This window comes from Theropithecus gelada, chromosome 18, assembly GCF_003255815.1.
Source record: "Theropithecus gelada isolate Dixy chromosome 18, Tgel_1.0, whole genome shotgun sequence".
Classification (NCBI taxonomy): Eukaryota; Metazoa; Chordata; class Mammalia; order Primates; family Cercopithecidae; genus Theropithecus; species Theropithecus gelada.
Genome location: NC_037686.1, coordinates 10,168,717 through 10,182,720, shown reverse-complemented (window position 1 = coordinate 10,182,720; position 14,004 = coordinate 10,168,717). Strand labels below are relative to the sequence as shown.

The following is a 14,004-nucleotide window of genomic DNA, read 5'->3' as shown; positions in this document are numbered from 1 at the left end:
ACATCAGGCAATGCCTACTGTCTGGATTAATTCTGGCATGATCTCAGCTCATTGCAACCTCTGCCTCCTGGGTTCAAGCAATTCTCCTGCCTCAGTCTCCTGAGTAGCTGGGGTTACAGGTGCCTGCCACCACACCCAGCTAATTTTTTGTATTTTTAGTAGAGATGGGGTTTCACCATGTTGGTCAGGCTGGTCTTGAACTCCTAACCTAGTGATCCACCCACTTTGGCCTCCCAAAGTGCTGGGATTACGGGCATGAGCCACCGCACCCCACCCTCTTACAGCATTTCTATATAGTAGGTGCTATAAACCATTGTGATAGCCATTCCTGGAAAAGAAACCAAGGCACAGAGAAATAAAAGTGAGCTGCCCAGGCACACAGCTTGAGTCGAAAGTCCAGAATAAAGAGAGTCCAGGCCAAACACTTTGCTGTCATCTGATCTATTCCAGAAGCTGCTGCCTAGTGAGACTGCTCAAATCTGTGTGTGTATTGTGGATACTTACTTGGGAACTTGTGTTCATGGCTGAGAGCAAGTAAACGTTTCAATTCTGTAGGGGGAAAAAGAAAGCAATTAAACCTTAAACTACTAAAATAAAAACCACTTAAGAATAATCGAGAAATCAAAGCAACATTCGATGTGTGAATGCACTGATTTTAAACTTACCTTCCTCATCTATTAAGTAGCTTGATGCTATTCCATCAGTGTCTGTTACATCGCAAGAGTAAAGACCCAAGTCGTCCATCCCAAGGTCTTTGAAGGTCATTTTCGTCCTTCGGAACAAAATATTTTTCTTAGAAATGAGGGTGTGTGGGATCTGTGGGCCTGTGTTTCCCCTGATTCTGGGCAGTTGTATATGCTACTCCTTTCATCTGGACGCCTCCTCTCATCTCGCTGAGCTACAGCCTACGTGTTCTTGGTGTCTCAGGTTCAATGCCATTTACTCTGGGAGGACTTTCCTTACCTCCTTCCAGGGGGTGGTGGTGACAGGGGAGTGGAACTGGCACAAAGCCCACATGCCCAAGCTATGTTGCTTATCAGTGCACATCCTGCAGAAAAATATCCAGCTGAGCAGCCCCTGCTGGGAGCCAGACACTTCCCCCGCCAAGGGCAGAACCTGCTGTTGGTAACTCTAGGTGCCTCTCCTATGCGATCTCCTGCTCTCCCCTTTTCTGAACTTACCATGAACATCTGTATTCTCCCCAGTGTATAATCCCTGTGCCTCCAGAGACAGGAACTGCTTTGTTTACTGTGTTATCCCCGCACCCAGTACCTTGTCTGGCACATAATATGTGTAATAAGTAAATGAATGGCTCAGTGGGCAAGTTCATTGTGTTTTCTAACTTTGGCAAGCTATATTGCTAGGCAGTGTCTAAGACCAACCAAACATTGAAATGTTAAGTGCACAAACTGGGAGAAAAATTTATCGTTCAATTATCTTTTCTTGGGGCAAATGTGTTTCATGTCAAGAAATTTACAGCATAGGGGCAGAAAAAGTCCTTTAATTATATTCAGTATTTCCTTGTCATTCTACAACAAAATTGCTAGTTTTTTCTTTGATTTCTGAGATATACTGGGCTTCATTGTAATAGAAAAAAGTACTTAGAAAATACTGTGCTTTATCAAATACTTTGCTTTATCATATCAATCCAATGTGGTTGACACGATGAAAATATAAAGCTTCGTAAGCTTTTGCTATAAAGCAAAGTAAAAAGAACACTCAAAATCTTGGCGTTGAAAGGAAATGACAGATCATATAGTTCCTCCATTCTCCCTACTCTCATTTTATAGAGAAAGAAATCCGAGGTTTGTGGCAGTTAAATAGCTGCCCACGGTTATACAGCCAGCTCCTGGTAGAGTTGGGCCTAGAGCTTTTCCATGTGGTGCTTCCACACAGAGCTTTCTTCCCATGTACTATTGGCTCACTCATGAGTGATGGTGAAAAAAGCAGAAGAGATTATCCTCAAATCATTTAATTTACCATAACTTGAACGAGCAGGTTCTTCCTAGCCCCCTACAAGTATCCTCATCATTACTTTAAGATTTCCAAATTTCATAGATAATGAGAATCATCTTTAAAGCTGATCTTTATGTCAATCGAATGTTTCTAATAGCATAAATGAGACAAATAAGAAAGAACTTTAAATGGAATAAGTAAAAAGTATTTTAGAAGGGTTGTTATTATTATTTTATTTTATTAGAGACAGGGTCTCACTATGTTGCCCAGGTTGGTCTTGAACCCCTAGGCTCAAGTGATCTTTCTGCCTCAGTCTCCTGAGTGGCTAGGATTTCAGGTGTGAGTCAATGAGCCAGTCTAGGATGATTACTTTTAAGGTTTAAGTTGGTTATTATTTTCTTCAATACCAGATATAAAATATATGTGACTTCATCCTCTTATTCCAAGCAATTTAAGTGGAAATCAAAGAGCTCACCTCATCCTCCTACAGTGAAAAGGAAACCCATGATTGTGATTGACATAGTCCTTACTTGTTGCCCTTGCTTTCGACTTCTAACCGTGGAGAGTCCTCAGTGGATACATAATCTTTGGACCAGGTGAACTCGGACTTTGGAGTCATCTGATCACATTCGAAGTTCAATGAAATGACTCCATCATCATCCACATTTACAACAACCTCTTTGGTTCCTGTAAGATCAAAAAGAAGGTACTGATACTTCGTGGAGGAAAGCAACCAAGTAAGAATTTGTTACCTTGAGATCCTTTACTTTAGCCCTAAAGTAGGGCCCTGAGCCCAGGTCAAGGAAAAGTTTCACTGCTCATGTGAAGGGACAGTCCTACTCTACAATTTGGCTTTTATGCCATAACACGAAATCTGATGGTTGCACCACGTTTCTTAAGTAGAGTCAACACCATGGACAGTAGTGTTTGTTATGTGACTGATGGTATAGTTATGGGAGTGGTTTGATTGCAATAAGGAGACAAGGCAGCTTTGGGAAAAGGGGAAGTCAATTGATTTTGATCAGGCCCTAATTCATGACTTTTGCTTCAATAATATCCACATGCAATCAGTCATCAGGAAAGCGCAGAGATGAAGAACCCAAAAGGAAATTGAATGGGAGAAAGTAGAGAAACTAAGAATCGCCTATATTCACGTATTCAAAGCCTTTAAGTCATTTAAGAGTGGAGAAATATATGGATGCCTGCTCTGTGGATCACATAACCATAAATCAATTTAAAGATGTCCCTCTAGACTAGAGTGATAGCAACTGAGAAATGACTATTATTAAACTGCATGGAAATTTAAATGGAAATGAGTTTCAAGAGATTCAGCTCTTTCAAGAAGATTGGTTTTTGGATTAAAAAAAACCAATTCAGTTAGTGTTTTGAGTTATTCTATTTTTGAGAGTTATAATAAATTGCACCTTCACCTAATAGAGACTTCTAGGAGAATTTGTATAGCATATGAAACATTCACATCTATTCCTAAATCCAGTTGAAAGGAGTAAAATGCTCTACTCAGATTTATACTCATTCAATTGCCAGTCTAAACTTTGTTTGTTTCAGTACATTAGGAAAAATATATTAAAAAAAATAAAAATAATATACAGTTTGTTTCAGTACATTAGGAAAAATATATTATATTCAATCCCAGAAAAGTACAGCTGTATTTTTTTAAAAAGCATAAAAAAACTTCCAAAAGAATTGAATGTTTTCTCTCTAGATTGTATCATAAGAGGCCAACATCCTGGCCTACTGTCCAATAAAACTTGTTAGTGGAAAAAAAATTGCAAACGTTTTCCCAAGGGAAGGCCAAGAGGAAACCAGTGCCTGGTGCCTGGCAGGAAGATCTTGGTTCCTGAGCCTGACAGTTGATCTAACTTACGTCCGTACAAATGGCAGTGTATGCTTCAACTATAAATTTCCAAAAAGTGATTGTTAGCACACGCAAAGCTTAGAGAAGACTGGTTCTAGAAAATTTTTTAAAATTCCTTTTTCTTAAACAAAGGGCTACTTTCATATTTGGTTACATAGATAAACTGAAATAACAATTAAAGAAGGCTTAAGGATTCCCTAAGTTAATTGTCTGCCATATGTTACTTTTAAAGGGCTATATGTATTCCATTGCAAGTTGCAGCCCACATTTTATTTCTGTTCCTGATAACACGTGACTAATCCTCACACTCTAGTTTCGTATAATATTGAACAAATGCTCTTATTAAAACTTAAGAAAAGGCTAACACTGAAGAGTGTTGACTGTATTATAATATACAGTTTGTGTGACTGAGTAACAGAAAGAATGCAAACAGAAATTTTTGTATATCTGTGTTGTTACAGAGAGAAAAGAAGTGAGGTAATCTTGCTTTTTGCATAATCTCTACTTTGGAAGCATGACAGATTGCTCATATTCATCATTCATTGTTCTATCTGTAATCTCTTTTTAAAAGGAAGTGAATCATCCATATGCTTGCTGTTTATTACATTAGAGGTATGACAAGTTTACAACAAAAATATTGCTTATTGATTGTGAAAGATTTGACTTTTCTGAAAACAAAATAACCACAAAACAGAAAGAATATGAACAATTGAATCAGCTTCGCCATTCTCTCAATGCTGTAGATAACTTTGTACTGTAACGCCTTACCCATTTGGAACACTGCCCAAAACCAAGAAATAAGGAAAATCAGCCTCTAATACCAGTTCTGATGTGACAAAGTCCACATGCTAGTATGCTGCACACTCACCAGAGAAGTGCAATCCCTTTTTTTTTTTTTTTTTTTTTTTTTTTTTTTGAGACAGGGTCTCACTCTGTCACCCAGGCTGGAGTGCAGTGGTGTGATCTTGCCTCACTGTGGCCTTGGCCTCCCAGGTGATCCTCCTACCTCTGCCTCCCAAGTAGCTGGGATCACATGCACATGCCACCACACCTGGCCAACTTTTTTGCATTTTTTATAGAGACAGGGTTTCGCCATGTTGGCCAGGCTGGTCTCAAACTCCTGAGCTCAAGTGATCCACCCGCTTTGGCTTCCCAAAGTGCTGGGATTACAGACATGAGCCACTGTGCCCAGTCTTGGAGTCTTTCTATACTTTGCTTGAGACAATTCTAACAAACCTAGTTGGTTGGTTTCCCTCAGTAGATTAAAAGAAAAAGAGGGAGGTAAGAAGCTACTATGAGCAGGAGCATTGAGAATAAAGAAAATGACAGCAAGAGAAGACGGAGAAAAACTAAAAAGTAGGCACAAAAACATTATTTACTATAGGGGCAGATAGCTTCTCACCCCATAACAACATTGCTGTATCACAACACTGTGTGTTAAATAAAGGTGATACTTAAACGGCTCTAAGTCACAGAAAACGGTAAATAAGATTCAGTATACTGCATCCAAGAAGGATGAAAAGCACTTATTAAATTGCATAATTTATTTTAAAAGGATTTTCATCAGAAAGTCTTAAATGAAATTTTAAAGTATTAATGCTTTAGCAGTAAACCCTCAGGCAAATGGAACAAATGGTCATCTAAAACAATAATTTGTTCAGGTTTTTGAATGGCCAAATTTGATCCCAAACCCATGAAACTTAGAGAATAAGAAAATCCTGGCCAGGCATGGTGGCTTATGCCTGTAATCACAGCACTTTAGGAGGCAGAGGCAGGAGGATCACTTGAGGCCAGGAGTTTGAAACCAGCCTGGCCAACAAGGTGAAACCCCATCTCTATTAAAAATATAAAAATTAGGCCGGGCGCGGTGGCTCAAGCCTGTAATCCCAGCACTTTGGGAGGCCGAGACGGGCGGATCACGAGGTCAGGAGATCGAGACCATCCTGGCTAACACGGTGAAACCCCGTCTCTATTAAGAAATACAAAAAACTAGCCGGGCGAGGTGGCGGGCGTCTGTAGTCCCAGCTACTCAGGAGGCTGAGGCCGGAGAATGGCGTGAACCCGGGAGGCGGAGCTTGCAGTGAGCTGAGATCCGGCCACTGCACTCCAGCCCGGGCGACACAGCGAGACTCCGTCTCAAAAAAAAAAAAAAAAAAAAATATATATATATATATAAAAATTAGCCAGGCGTGGTGGCACATGTCTGTAATCCCAGCTACTTGGGAGGCTGAGGCACAAGAATCACTTGAACCTGAGAGGTGGAGGTTGCAGTGAGCTGAGATCACACCACTGCACTCCAGCCTGGGCAACAGAGCAAGACTCTGTCTCAAAAAAAAAGAAAGAAAGAAAATCCTGTTTAGTTTTTGTCTCAATTGCCTCAGTTACTGAGCAAAGAATATAGAGCTGAATCACTGAAGTGCAGTTGGTCCTTCATATCTATGGGTTCTGCAACCGTGGATTCAACCAACTCTGGATCGAAAATACTTGGGGAAAAAAACAATAAAAATAACAACGCATCAATAAAAACAATGCAAATTTAAAAACAATACAGTATCCCAACTCTTTACATAGCATTTACATCGTATCAGGTATTATAAGCAAGCTAGAGATTATTTAAAGTATAAAGGAAGATATCTGTAGGTTATATGCATACACTATGCCGTTTTATAAAGGGACTTGAGTGTTCCTGGACTTTGGTATCCACAGGGGGTCCTGGAACTGATCCCCCAGGATAAAGAGGTATAACTGTATTCTGAAAAATAAACTTTGTAAAGCATTTCAAAATCTTTTGTGAAAATATGAAATGAAACAAAAGATGTTGCTTATTTGCCTTTTTAAATAAGATATGTTATTTTTAGGTTCCAAGCCACATCTGTGTTTCAACTTCAACCTATGAGTCGTACATCATTACCTTATAGTTGAGTTGTAACGGAAGAAATGGGATCATTTATACTTTTAGAAAAGAATGTGGAAATTTTTTCAAAGTCTTACATTAAAAATTGTAATTTAAAATTAGGTAATTGGCTGGGCTCACTGGCTCACACCTGTAATCCCAACACTTTGGGAGGCCAAGGTAGGAGGATTGCTTGAGCTCAGGAGTTTGAGACCAGCCTGGGCAACAGAGACTCTTTATCTACAAAAAAAAAAAAAAAAAAATTTAAATTAGTAGGGTGTGGTGGCTAACACTTGTAGTACCAGCTACTAGGGAAGCTGAGGTAGGAGGATCACTTGAGCCTGGGAGATGAAGGCTGTGGTGAGAAATGATCATGCCACTGCACTCCAGCCTGGGTGACAAAATGAGACCCTGTTGCAAAACAAAAACCAAAACAGACAAACAAACAAACTTAAGTAATTGCTAGGAGAGAGCCAAATAGGTAAGGATTAGCTATAATATCAATCAGTATCTGAGAGTTTCCCTTATCTGTGAAGCTTTTCTTGATTAATTATGTCAAATCAGTATATCATAAGCAATATTTGTAGTGGGTAGAAAAGAGAGGCATGAGCATTTCTTCAACTTATGCACACATAATTGTGGGTGCTACTGGTGGATTTATTAAATAAATGAACAATAAAGGAAACAAAAACTGTTTAAACTATATTTGGCACTTAAGATTTAAAACTTTCTTTTCTTTCTTCTTTCTTTTTTTTGAGACAGAGTCTCACTCTGTTGCCCAGGCTGGAGTGTAGTGACGCGATCTAGGCTCACTGCAACCTCTGCCTCAGGTTCAAGTGATTCTCCTGTCTCAGCCTCCAGAGTAGCTGGGACTATAGGCGCGTGCCACCACGCTGGGCTAATTTTTTTGTATTTTTAGTAGAGAGGGGGTTTCACTGTGTTAGCCAGGATGGTCTCAATCTTCTGATCTCATGATCCGCCCACCTCGGCCTCCCAAAGTGCTGGGATTACAGGCGTAAGCCACCGCACCCGGCCAGATTTAAAAATTAAAACTGGTTAAGAGGATTATTTGATTGGATTTTCATTTTTCAAAAACTTGCACTGGTCGTTTAGTTTATTGAGAATAGGGTTAAATTCTACATATGTCTTTTATATTTCCCTTACATATTTACACATGCCAGGGACTGGATTGAGATGAAAAAAAAACAGCTTTAAAAGATAAATGCCAGTTTAAGATTATGACATTTATTTTATCGGAAACTGTCTTGTTAAAGCTAAAGTATAACACCAACATTTTGATAAAGAGGTGAGAGGAAACCAAATTACCAATGAAACAGCCTTTGCAAAATTATGACATAGTTGACTTCATCTTGTTTCTGACCTCCAAGCTGCCCTTGGTCATTCCTGAGCATAGGCTAAGTTAACTTTGGGAGAAGGTTCGTTTATAGTTTAACTTGAAAGCAAGAATGGTAATAGTCCTCCTCTCTGTTCAGGGGCTGAAACCACTAATGAGAGGTTACAAGACAGGTGTAGTTTCTATTATCCCTTACTGCTTAGATGCCATGTGACCAGAGGTCACAAGATCTGTAAGCTTCCCAGTTGCTCCCATAGATAACATCAGTATTGTAGAATCTAAGATTGTTTTCTTTTAGATGTTTTTAAGACTGACCCCACCCAGACTCCTGACTTGGGACTCAATTTACTTTCCCATTATAGGCATCTTGGTCTTCTAAGTCACTCTTTAAAAAATGCCCTTATTCAAAGAAGCTCTGAGCCTTCAGGGAGACTGACTTGACTGACAACTCTAGGTCTCCCACTTCAGCTGGCCTCATGTCAATTAAACTCTTTCTCAACTGCAGTGCTGCGGTCGCAGTGGACTGATTTTGTCTATGCAGTGGGAAGGGATAACCTAAGGGGCGATTACACTAACAAAGAAAATATTCTAGTGGCAGTGGGTTTCCTACTTACTTTTATACTCAGAGTTTGAAGCTGGATCTCCTCCTTGACAATTTTTTTGAGGAATTAAAGAATTAATTAAATAAGGGTCCTGTACATAGCAGACAAAAAATTCGATTGCAATTTAACAAAAGATACATGATGCTCAAATGGATGATTCTCTTTATAGAGGCCCTAGCAAAACCAAAGCTGATGTATTAGCCTACAAAGCAGTGACAGCATTTTTTTTTTTTTTTTTTTTCGAGCTGGAGTCTTGCTCTGTCACCCAGTCTGGAGTGCAGTGGTGTGATCTCAGCTCACTGCAACCTCCACCTCCTGGGTTCAAGCAATTCTCCTGCCTCAGTCTCCCAAGTAGCTGGGATTACAGGTGTGGACCACCACACCCAGCTAATTTTTGTATTTTTAGTAGAAACAGGGTTTCACCATGTTGGCCAGGCTGGTCTCGAACTCCTGACCTCATGATCCACCTTCTTCGGCCTCCCAAAGTGCTGGGATTATAGGCGTGAGGCACCGCACCCAGCCAATGACAGCATTTCAGAATTTCTAACATGCCCCAGGCTAACCCACCAGATAGTGCCTTGTGGAGATTAACTTGGTACAATATCACAGAAGAAGCCTGAGAGAAAAGTCTACCCATAACGTCCTCCTCAAATTTTCCTTTCTTTTTCCTTTTTTTTTTTTTTTTTTTTTTAAGATGGAGTCTTGCTCTGTTGTCCAGGCTGGAGTGCAGTGACGTGATCTTGGCTCACTGTGACCTCTGCCTCCCAGGTTCAAGTGATTCTCCTGCCTTATCATCCTGAGGAGCTGGGATTACAGATGCCTGCCACACACCCAGCTACTTTTTTTGTATTTTTAGTAGAGATGGGGTTTCCCCACGTTGGCCAGGCTGGTCTCAAATCCCTGACCTCAGGTAATCTGCCCGCCTTGGCCTCCCAAAGTGCTGGGATTACAGGTGTGAATCACCGTACCTAGCCAAATGTTCTCTTTAGAATATCCCACAACTTAGCTGAGGTTTTTCCAAGAGCTGAGCTCCTGTCAATTAATTAATGGTTGAACTCTGAGCAATGCCTAAAGAGGCATATTCTCTCAAGTTGATTGAGGGATGTGGTTCCGATCATTAATGGGCAGGAAGCAAGCCTGATGTTCTGCTATCAAAGTAAAGCAGTCCTTGTAGCTATTCTTATCCAGATGAGAGGCCATCCCGCTTTCCCACAAAGTTGGGTTGGAAAAGTGGACCAAAATGTGGCATAACTTAGATTTTCTCAGAAACAACCTTTTAACCTGTTCATGAATATGAAGAACTTAACTAAGATCTCAGGAGACTGAGGTATAGAACGTGAGAGAGCTGTTGTGTTGTTACCGAAAAAGGATTTAAGAAGACTTGTCACTAGTCAGCTACTCAACCTAAGCAAATCCTTCATATAGACACAGAGATCATTGATTGTAACAGATCTCATTTTACATTACTATTATTGTTTCTTTCCTATTCTTTTCTAGTACAGACAGGTCCTACTATGTTGCTCAGGATGGTCTCCAACTCCTGGGCTCGAGTGACCCTCCTGTCTGGACTCCCACAGTGTTGGGATTACAGGGCCAAGACAGCATTCCCATGGTCCCTCCAAAGCTTGCCCAGAACTCCCGGTATCCTAATGGGTTCAAGTGTGGCTCAGGACTAAAATGAACTATTTGGAAATTAACTCATTTCATCCCACTTTTCTTTCTCCTCCCTGCAAAAAATGATAATAAAGAATAAAATTTAAAAGCTTAAATAAAATCACAGTAAACTGTTAACCTTCCTACACATTTTGTAATCTGATATGATAATTCTTTCTCATATAAAGTGTTTTACATGAGCATGAATATATCACTTTTATAAGCTTTAATTATTTGTTTTCCATGGTGTGTGTGTGTGGTGATGTTTAAAAAACTGAAGAGCGGGACAGAATAGAAGCAGAGGAAAGTGAGTTAATGTAATTGGTCATGTGTAGTACTGAGCTGCCCTGGGTTTCAGACGAGGACCGGAGTCTGACCATTCAGCCTCATGCCCACATCGGAGCCTCCACCAGACTTTCTTTCCCAGCTCACCCATCATAACCAGGGCAGGCAGAACAAGACAGTTAGGGTGAAGTGCACACACTGAGGCTTCAAGACAGAGTCACACTCACTGGCAAACATGCTACTTATTCATTACTTTTTCATTTAATAAATTAGCTACTATATATCTGGTACTATGTTAGACTCTCAGCACATGTAGAGAAAAGATGCAGTTCCTATTTTGGGGAGCTATGGTCTAATGTACAGTTCACAAGCCTGTTTTCACACTGGAATTACCCAAATTGCTAAGTAAACGAACAAACAGCAATGAGTCTATGTTCAGGTACCCAGCCTAAGATTCTTTTTTTTTTTTTTTAAGACTATCTGATCTTCTGTCATCATCCCATCAGCCCTAAAGATCCTGATTTAATTGGTCTGGAGTTGAGTCTGGATAGCAGTATTTTGAAAACGTTCCTCATATGATTCTAATGTACAAGCAAGGTTGAGAACTATGGTCCTAGCAGATGAAAGAGATCAGTTAGCGAGCAAATACAAGTGCAGTTTTCTTTTTTTAATCTTTCTTTCCTTCCTTCCTTCCTTCCTTCCTCCCTTCCTTCCTTCCTTCCTTCCTTCCTTTTTTGAGTTTTTTGAGATTGAGTCTCACACTGTCGCCTGGGATGGAGTGCAATGGCACAATCTCGGCTTACTGCAACCTCTGCCTCCTGGGTTCACGCGATTTTCCTGCCTCAGCCTCCCGAGTAGCTAGGATGACAGGTGCACACCACCACACCCCGCTATTTTGTTTTGTATTTTTAGTAGAGACAGGGTTTCACCATCTCGGCCAGGCTGGTCTTGAACTCCTGACCTCATGATCGACCCGCCTGAGGCTCCCAAAGTGTTGGGATTACAGGTGTGAGCCAACGCACCTGGCCAAGTGCAGTTCTCCAAATGAGCCAGCTGAGCTCATCTTTTAAAGTTAGTCTGGCTTCCTGCTTTAGAATCCTTCACTTCATGACGCCACCACTTGACCACTGAGCACACATTTGCCTTCTCATTCCTGGCAGGCTCTGGAACCAACCAGTGTTTAGACACTGGGATTGTAACGAGCTCTTGCTTAGTAGGTTATCAACTCAATCTCAACTCATCATTCCTTCTGGTAATGCTTTCTCCTAACCTGCCTGGCTCCTTGTGACCAAGCTAACTTCCATCATCCAGTGGTTGCTTGGGACCCAGCCCACCACCTGATTCTCCTGCCCGCTGCTCGGTTTCTCTGGTAAGAATACCTGCGGTCTGGACTGCCAGCGATGGTGCCCTCCAGATCACCTTCCAGGCTTTGGCAGGTCTCTCTCTTGTCTTCCATCTGATCTGGCTCACCTGGCCTTCACCTCCACCCCAGGCCTGATGCAATCAGCCGCAGCTGCTGTTTTTAAAATATCTAATATCAAGGAGAGACCATCCTTTTTTATGTGTCAACTCATCCACATTAAGTATGTTTTATTCCATTCTTTTACAGACTTTTTTAGCTAATGGATTTCTTGGTAAAGCATGACACACTTAGTTCATTATCTGGATTCTTACTCCCAGCACAAATAGACAAGAATACATCCACTTGCAACGTATTCTTTGACTTCAAAGGGAGACCGGTGATCCTACCAACCCCAGGAGATTAAGTTAACTTTTAAAGTGGAATTCAAATTACACTTAAAGTATCTTGTTAGATGTATTTGTGGTTTGCTATTACGAGATAAGCTTTATTTTCTAACTGAAATTTTAACAACGCATCCCCCCAAAAGTTGTTCTTCTGAAATAGCAATCCAAGTTTCACATCCCAAATCTTGAAGTTGATAACATGCTCCCCTGCCATGTATTCTAACATAAAAGAAATAAAGTGGGTAAAAGTAATATGTTGATATCTAATAGAACGAATACATACAGAAAATTTTAGGCTATGTATAAAGCTTTTATAGGGACTTATAAAACCTTGCTACCTAGTTTATAGCCTATTCGGCTATAGAAATCTTTTATGAGCACCTCTCCTAGCTCTCACCATCCTGTGCTGTAAATACTGTCTTTTCCATTAGATTGCAAGCCCGGTGTGCAGTGATGATGTCATATTATTCCTGGGACCCAAATGGCACCTGACACAGTAGGAGCTCAAGAAATACATGTGACAATAATGAGTGTGTGTCTACTGCATATAACACAGGCTCAGATGTCATGGGATGCCATTTGGACTTTGTGTATCCAGCGTTCTTCTCTAGGCTGTGAGCCAGTGGTTTGTCCAGGGGTTAACAGGGTGCTGCTTAGCGTATCAGTGTTGCAGCTGTCTGTAGTTCGAGTCTGGGAATGGAATGGCATGCAAATGACTTTTGGTTCCTTAATCCAAGTCAGTGAAACAAAACTCTCACCCAGGAGGTCACCAGCAGATCCTTTTCTGGTGGCAAAATTTCCCTAGTGATGGCTCTGTTAATGTCATGCCCGTCACCTCCCTTTCTGAGGCTATAGATGAGAAAATAAGAAATTGGTTTAAGTTCTTTTAACAATCATATTTGGAACCCATGGCTTCCAGGGTGCTTTTGATGTAGCCCTGACTAGATTAAGAGTTTACTTGTGTAGCAATCTACGTTGTTCTGAGAGCAAACTCTGCCCTTGGGTCCTTGGAGATGTCCATTTGGCACCTTTACTATCCACACAATTGTCAGCTGAAGGGTTTGATTTCTATAGGAATATGTGTTCTGGTGTCTTTGTGTGTTACCTTTTACCTGGTGTATACATTCCTAGCATTTTTCTGTTTTCTCATGAAATTTTGCAAAGGTTATTTACATGCAGTGTGGTACTTCTTACAGACACCTACCACACTTTTGTCTAAGAAGGCCACTTTTGTCAGACCCACGTCCAGAGAGCAGTTCTAAGACTAGCTGAAAACAGCTTATGAAGAAATAGGATGAAAGGGAAAGATATTTTCTCAAAGGGTTCATTTTATATTATTTTGAAGTAATATGCAGTGAAAGTAGTTTTCTATATTTACATTCTTTTCTCATCAGAAAAATAAATATTACATTCTGTATCTGTTCTTTGTTTATTTCAGCCTGAAAACAGGGACAGATTAAAGCAAAAGTGCTTGTACTAGAATGAATATAAATTTAATATAATTGGGTGATTTAAAAACTTGTACAAATTTATAGGGCATATATGCAATTCCATTACATGCCCAGATGGAATAGTGGTTAACTCATGGCTTTTAGGGTATCCATCACCCCCCAAAAATGCACATGGTACCCAGTACGTA

The 14,004-nt window shown here is 40.5% G+C and overlaps 1 protein-coding gene across 2 annotated transcripts in view; it reads right to left on the bottom strand.

The window, feature by feature from the left end:
- MYOM1 (myomesin 1) overlaps positions 1-14,004 on the bottom strand; it is a 147,615-nt gene that overhangs the window by 26,327 nt on the left and 107,284 nt on the right. For both annotated transcript variants that reach the window (XM_025365122.1, XM_025365123.1), the window contains 3 exons: positions 2,487-2,643; positions 666-772; positions 505-549 (listed from right to left, as the gene is read on the bottom strand). In XM_025365122.1, coding sequence (XP_025220907.1) covers positions 505-549; positions 666-772; positions 2,487-2,643 — 309 coding nt within the window. The remainder of the gene's footprint in view (positions 1-504; positions 550-665; positions 773-2,486; positions 2,644-14,004) is intronic.